Source organism: Eumetopias jubatus, unplaced genomic scaffold (assembly GCF_037043125.1).
Source record: "Eumetopias jubatus isolate StellerSeaLion01/CBP00866 unplaced genomic scaffold, mEumJub1_p1.0 scaffold_4, whole genome shotgun sequence".
Taxonomy (NCBI): Eukaryota; Metazoa; Chordata; class Mammalia; order Carnivora; family Otariidae; genus Eumetopias; species Eumetopias jubatus.
Window position 1 is genome coordinate 13,245,506 of NW_028274810.1, and position 6,579 is coordinate 13,252,084.

At 52.2% G+C, this 6,579-nt stretch overlaps 1 protein-coding gene across 3 annotated transcripts in view; it reads left to right on the plus strand.

Moving 5' to 3' along the window:
• The window catches only part of KCND3 (potassium voltage-gated channel subfamily D member 3), a 201,436-nt gene extending 197,355 nt beyond the window's left edge, over positions 1–4,081 (plus strand). Inside the window, exons 4-8 of one of the 3 annotated variants that reach the window (XM_088022920.1) lie at positions 69–158; positions 1,692–1,748; positions 2,910–3,157; positions 3,554–3,625; positions 3,880–4,081. In XM_088022920.1, coding sequence (XP_087879046.1) covers positions 69–158; positions 1,692–1,748; positions 2,910–3,157; positions 3,554–3,625; positions 3,880–4,081 — 669 coding nt within the window. The remainder of the gene's footprint in view (positions 1–68; positions 159–1,691; positions 1,749–2,909; positions 3,158–3,553; positions 3,626–3,879) is intronic. The other 2 variants (XM_028102106.2, XM_028102108.1) reach the window with 2 other exon arrangements.
• Positions 4,082–6,579: the final 2,498 nt, after the last annotated feature.

Genomic DNA, 6,579 nt, shown 5'->3' on the forward strand with positions numbered 1-6,579 from the left:
AAGAAGGACATGGAGAAGACGGGCGGAGCCACCAGCATGATCCGCAGCCTCTCCTCTTTTCTGATTAGGGCACCCCAGAGGAGGGGCACGTGGGCAAGAGCACATCACTCGCTGAGAGCCAGCACCACCACCTGCTGCACTGTCTAGAGAAAACCACTGTGAGTCCCAGCCCGCCGCGCCCCTTCTCACCCCTGACCCCCGCCCTCCTCTCTGAGGGCTGGAGCTCACAGGGGGAGAGCTCTGTGCCCGCATCCTCGCCCCGGGCCCAGGCTGCAGATGTCCGAGTCTGTCCCCTTCAGATCCAAAGAGTAGCCACGAGGTCTCTGTCCGCCCTCAGGAGGAAGACCCCAAGGAGGGTGGTGGGGGGGCGTGGTCTCCAGGGTAGGAGGCCAGCCCCGTCCTGCAGCAGCAGAGAAGCACATTGCCCCCAGCTTTTCTGCACACCTCCACACGGCCCCTAGAGCCGTGTTTTCATGGTTACTGGGAGCTGAGGGCTCCGCCTCTCGGTTTCTCAGTCCGGATGGGCATCACTCTGCAAAACTCGGTCTGAATTTATCCTAGGTTGCTACAGGACAGTGGGGAGGGGCATCAATTTTTGTCCTGTCCCTGGGGCTAGGCTGATGCAATGTGTAGGTCCCTTTTGCTCCCTACACTGCTCCTTTAGAGGACAGTGACTGAAGGAGGCGGTGCCTATATTTCTCCAGCCAGGGATTGTATGGGTACCGCTCCCTCTTAGTCACTCTGTAGCACCCAGGGACTTCAGATTCTGCAAGACTTCTTGTTAAAATAGAGCCATGGTTTAGGATGCCGTAGCTGGAATGTGGCATGTTGCCTGTGCCCCACAAACAGACTGAAAGGAAGGGCAGTGGGGCCAACCCTGGACCCTTGGCAAAAAGTGCAAGAAACAGTAGGGAAGAGGAGAAGTCAGGGTGGACAACCCAAGAGAGACAAAGTGCAACCCTTCCCTCTTCCTTCCTAGGCCCGCCCTCCCCAGAGAGCCCAAGGTCAGGGCTCAGCACCCTAGGGAAGGAGGTTTCTACTTCTGAATGTCCCATATCCTGGCCTCTAGGTGCAGGGGGAGTAGGCGTCAGAGGACTCTTACTGTGAGCCAAGTGTGGATACTGTGGATGGCAGTTGAACCCAAAGAGGGCTTCCCAAATGGGAAAGTACTCGGAGAACCCTAGTTTCCAGGACTTATCAAATATGTCTTACTGTCAAGACCTGTATATGTATATCTAGAACTTCTCTCAAAGACTCAGAGCTTGCCAACGGGATAGGCCCGGACCCAACTGCCCTTTCCAAGTTGCATGTGCTGGGTGGAATGTGTCAACTGAAAGGATATGGGTAAAAATGTTTCGGTTTGAGAGGCTGGAATGTTGGCATTGAAGGGATGGAATGCTGAATTTGCGGGAGCGAAGCGAATGTCGGATTGTGGGGCGGTGGGGGGCCTGGGGTGAAAGCGATGGAATGCTGGACTTCAGGGGAGGAATGTTGGGCTAGAAGAAGCAGAATGTTGGGATGGAAGGAACGAATGTGGGGTTTGAACAGGGTCGTGTTGGAACAAGGGGTGGAATGTTGGACTCCCGGGTGGAATGCTGGGATGGAGGGACTGAATGTCAGAACGGAGCTTGGGAATGCTGGAATGTACAATCAATGGTGTTTTTATCTTCTGTTGGCATGTTGTCCTGTAGGGGTTGTCCTATCTTGTGGATGATCCCCTGTTATCTGTACGAACCTCCACCATCAAGGTATCACTTTTTTTAAAAATTCAATTGATGTGTTTCTCTCTGAATCTTCTGAGTCTGTGGATTCTCCTCTTTTTACCCCCGGGTCTGGTTCTCTGCATGTGCTATCAATTCTTCTGGGGCTTTTCCTACCTCTATTGCCACTCCCAGTAGCAGCTCAGGCTTGGGGGTGTTTGTGCTGAACTACCTGACTGCTTCTCTGCTTCCCTCCTTCGACCTCCCCAAGGGCTTAGAGAGGGTGGCAGAACGTGGCAGCCATATCGGTCCCCTGTGAGTGTCCCTGGGCCCCTTCCCCAGCTCCGCAGGGACTCCTGGTACTGGCTGCCAGGGCTGGTCTCTCTCTGCACGCTCTTCTCATGCTTATTCTCTCCAGACTGGCGGCCTCGGCCAGACCATTAATGCCATAGGTTTTTAGTCACCTTGACCAAACAGCCTTTTTTTTTTTTTTCTGGTTATCCCAGGTTCAGCACCAAGAGGCTGTTAGCATTCCTTCCCCTGCTTACATTTGACTTAGGGAATCCTGTGCCTCCAGATATATTAAGGATCCACATCCCGTAATCAGTTGGGGGGGGTGGTGGGACACAATAATTAAAGAAATCATAACCCTGACAGACCCATTGGCCTTCAAGAGCAAAGCTTTCCCCATTCCATGAATAATCCAGTGCCTTTAAAAGCTTATATCTCACACACACCCAAGATTCATAAGGATCTTACCCATTAAATCCAACCCAGCATTCAAGACTGCCTAGCCTACCGACTCCCCAGGGTCAGTGACTCCTTACCTGCCACCTCCAGGAGATCCTGTGCAAAGCCTGCAGAGTAAGTCAAGTCTGCTTCGAGCTCTGAGGATGCCACTAAATCCCTCTAGGTCCTCTGTGTCCTGTCAGCTCAAAGCTGTAGACGGGGTGTATGTCCCATCACCATTTAATGGCTGCAGTCCCCACCCTTCAACCTGATGGCCAGGGCTGCCAATAGGAATCTTTCTCTTCCTGCATTTGATGCCTGTGGGACATCGCCCCTCCCTAATGCTTCTCCGTGCTCCAGGCCACTGGGATCCCTCCTCTCGACGCCCAGACAGAGACAGGCAGCCACACGGCGCACGGGGGCTCATCCCCCTCCTTCCCCATCTCCTTTTCCTACCTCTTCTCCTTCTGCTTCCCACAGAACCACGAGTTCATAGATGAGCAGATGTTTGAGCAGAACTGCATGGAGAGCTCGATGCAGAACTACCCGTCCACAAGAAGTCCCTCACTGTCCAGTCACCCAGGCCTCACTACCACCTGCTGCTCCCGTCGTAGTAAGAAGACCACGCACCTGCCCAACTCCAACCTGCCGGCCACTCGCCTGCGCAGCATGCAAGAGCTCAGCACGATCCACATCCAGGGCAGTGAGCAGCCCTCCCTCACTACCAGGTGGGTGGCTTCCAGCCGCATCAACTCCCCAAGGCTCGAGTCCTGCCGGTCCCAGCAGGGAACAGCTTCAGCCTTAGGAGAGCCTCAAGTGAGCCCTCCTTCCCCTTATGTAATGCACGAGCTCCCTCCACCTTCCCTATCTTTACAAGTTAACCCAAAGGCCCTTCATTTGCTTGGGAGGGTACTACAGCAGGTGGAGGCCCAACGTGGGGTTAGATACCAGAAACAGTAACTGGGAAAACAAAAACACAAAACAAAGAAAAAACCTCCCCTAGTGCAAAGAATGGATCGTTTTCCCAGGGAAACAATTTTCACATTTGTGTTCGACATGGCTTATCCCAGGCTGACTTTGAACCACAGACTGACCTTTTCCCTCCCTTCTCTGCTTATACTTAGGCCACTTCCCACTACCTCCAGGGAGTTGCAAGGGACTCAGGGAAAACAAAATTCAGATGCCACAAAGGATAGGTAAACGGTCTAGGGCAGGGAGAAAAAAACGCATACTCTGAATTCCAAAGCCCAGTATACAGTGACTTTGCAATTGTTAGAAATAATAATTAGAATGGAGAGTGACAGGCCGATTACCAAAAGCAGAGACAGAGGGACACGGGAGCTTCCTCCTAGTTACCTTGAGCTAGACGTGGGGGGTGGGGGGGCGGTCAGGGACGCTCGGGGACACTAGCAAGAAACACCATCACCAACTCACTCTTTTTTTATCTCAGTCGCTCCAGCCTTAATTTGAAAGCAGACGACGGACTGAGACCAAACTGCAAAACATCCCAGATCACCACAGCCATCATCAGCATCCCCACCCCCCCAGCGCGAACCCCAGAGGGGGAAAGTCGGCCACCCCCTGCCAGCCCCGGCCCCAACACGAACATTCCTTCCGTAGCCAGCAATGTCGTCAAGGTCTCTGCCTTGTAAAACCACTGGACAGAGGGCCCGTGCGAGGAGTGGGAGTGAAGGGGTCTGGCATGTGGGTGGGTGGCCACTTGGGACCACTCTCTTCCCTCCCTTCCCCACTCCTTCTGCCGGCCCCGTTGCACCCCTAGCACTGAGACTTGTGCCTGGAAGGAAAAGGAGGCAGCAAAGGGGCACCTGAGGTTCACCACTGCTGGCGTGGCCGTGGCCGTGGCATCTCGCTGGGGCCAGAGGAAGGGGGGGGTGGGAGATGGGATGGCGGTGGCGGGGGGGGGGGGTGTTGTGTAGAGGCTGCGTGCCAGGACAGGGCCTGGAGGGGGGAGCCTCAGACCCAATAGCAGGTGTTTCTGGAGACCCGGGTGAGGAAAATACAAGACCAAGAGCAGCACAGAGGCCGAGTTGTCACATGCAAAACAGGAAGAAAATATAACACTGTGTATTTAAGCACCTTTTTCAAGGCTCTTAATGGATAATATTTATTCATGGGAAAAGGTGGAAAACAAAACACCAACGGATTTTTGTGAAATATTTTTCTCCATGGACCCAATACCTTTGAACCAAAACAATGCATTTTGTGAGGGTTTTGTTTTGTTTTGTTTTTTCTTTCTCCTTTTATAGCAGAAGCTTTTAGGCTAAGAAGTCAGTTATTGCTGAGTTCTCTCTCCATTCCCCCAGGTGGGTGAGGTCAACTGAGCCTGGGCCCCCACTGCCCAGCTGACCTGCACAGAGCTGCCAACTGACCACACAGCAACACTTAACCCTCCGTCTGTCCTTTGTCTCTGTACCTCTCTGCTTCACCCCCCTGGCTGTTTTTCTCTGTGTCCAGCCATCTGTCTCTACATGGACCCTGGTGATCCTGAGACACATTAGTAAAGCCTTCTCCACTTCCAAGCACCTGCAGACTCATGCCTGGGAGTTATAGCTGTGTGAGTGCAGCTGTGGAAGAGAAAAGAATAAAGCTAAAACGGAAGAGTTTAGGGATGAGGGAAGTCCACTTTATAGAACAAAGTGCTTCCCTTGTGGTGGTGGTCTTTGCAGTTTCCATTTCTGGGGGCAAAAAAGGGAATGACCGGATTTTTTACACTGGGATCTTGACACAGAAAATAGCCAAGACCTAGGAGGTACAGTGGGGTCAGGTGTGTGCTAGCGAAGAGAGAACAGAAGAACCCAGGGCTCATAGCTGTAGCCGGCCCGCTGGAGCACCTTGCTATGTACCCTCTTTCAGGACCCACCATAAAGCCCATCCAGAATTCTGCCAAGAGGCCCCATAAGCAGTTTCTTTCAGAAAGGGCAAGCTTTCGACTTACCTTATGACTGAGGTAACTCCCATCCAGAGGCTGTAGACGATTAAGCCTGTGTGCTTCATGAAGGATGCTCCAAAGTGTGAAAGCAAGTAAGCAATTCTAGATGATTCTTACCTGGCCTGAAAAATGTTTGAGGTCTGAAGGGTCTTCAGGCCTGATGTCCCCAAAGGTAAATGAAGTGCGGGTGAAGCCTGATCACCTCCATGCAAGGAAGGTGATGTTACTTCTGGAGAACCTGTTCAAGTGGTTTGCACCCTGGGGGCGGGGGGGTGGGGGGACTGGGAAAGCATTTCTGGAAGGCTTCTACCATTTTTCACTGCTTGTAGGCAGGCAGGTGGGCCTCAGTGTTAGTGACAAGCCCCTGCCCACCCTCCCCAGTTGCGGTCTCTCTAGTCTGGGTTCTGAGATACAGGTTAGTGATCAGCAGTTTCACCGTAGGTCAAGGACCTCTCTGCCCACCACAACAATCTAGACAAGTTTCACCAGTTGGGAACCTACAAAACACCTTCTGTGGGCTTCCCTATGACCCCAGCTCTAATGAAGCCCCAGCTCTAGTGACCCTGTGCAAGGGGAAGGTCAGTGGGTTCTGAGGTGGCCTCTAACCAGAAGGTGGCCAGACGGACAGAGGAGAGGGAGGCTGCTCTCTGCTGACCACCGACTGAGTCCTTTCTCTGGGTCTGGCTTCATTAGGGGGAAATCACCCCATGAGAATGAGGTGGTTTTGGCCTTCTGAGCCTGCCATCTAAGAAGACAGAAAAGCTTTACAACTACGAAGGAATATATGTGTACACCCCCCACACACACACACACAAACACAACACCACCAAGCTAAACACACCTGACAGTAAGTACTTAAATCCATTCCCTTCATACACATATCCCATTAGGGAAGGCAAAAGCCTGGGCTGGACTCCATGTAGAAGTCAGGCACAGGACTAGAAACGGAATTTTTCCTTTGAAAGAATGATAACAGAACAAAGTTAGGAATATTGTAGTATCTAAGTTTCCATCATAAAAACTGAGTGGGGTAAGGGATGAAGAGGAAAGTAGGAACATGGTTACATACACATACAAAGTGCCCGTGTTTAAGAACAGGTCATCACAGGATTAGAATAATGACAACATCCAACCCAGGATCTCTTTGATAGTGCACCAAGGGAGCATTTTAGCGCTTCCCGCAAAAATTAGTGAACACAT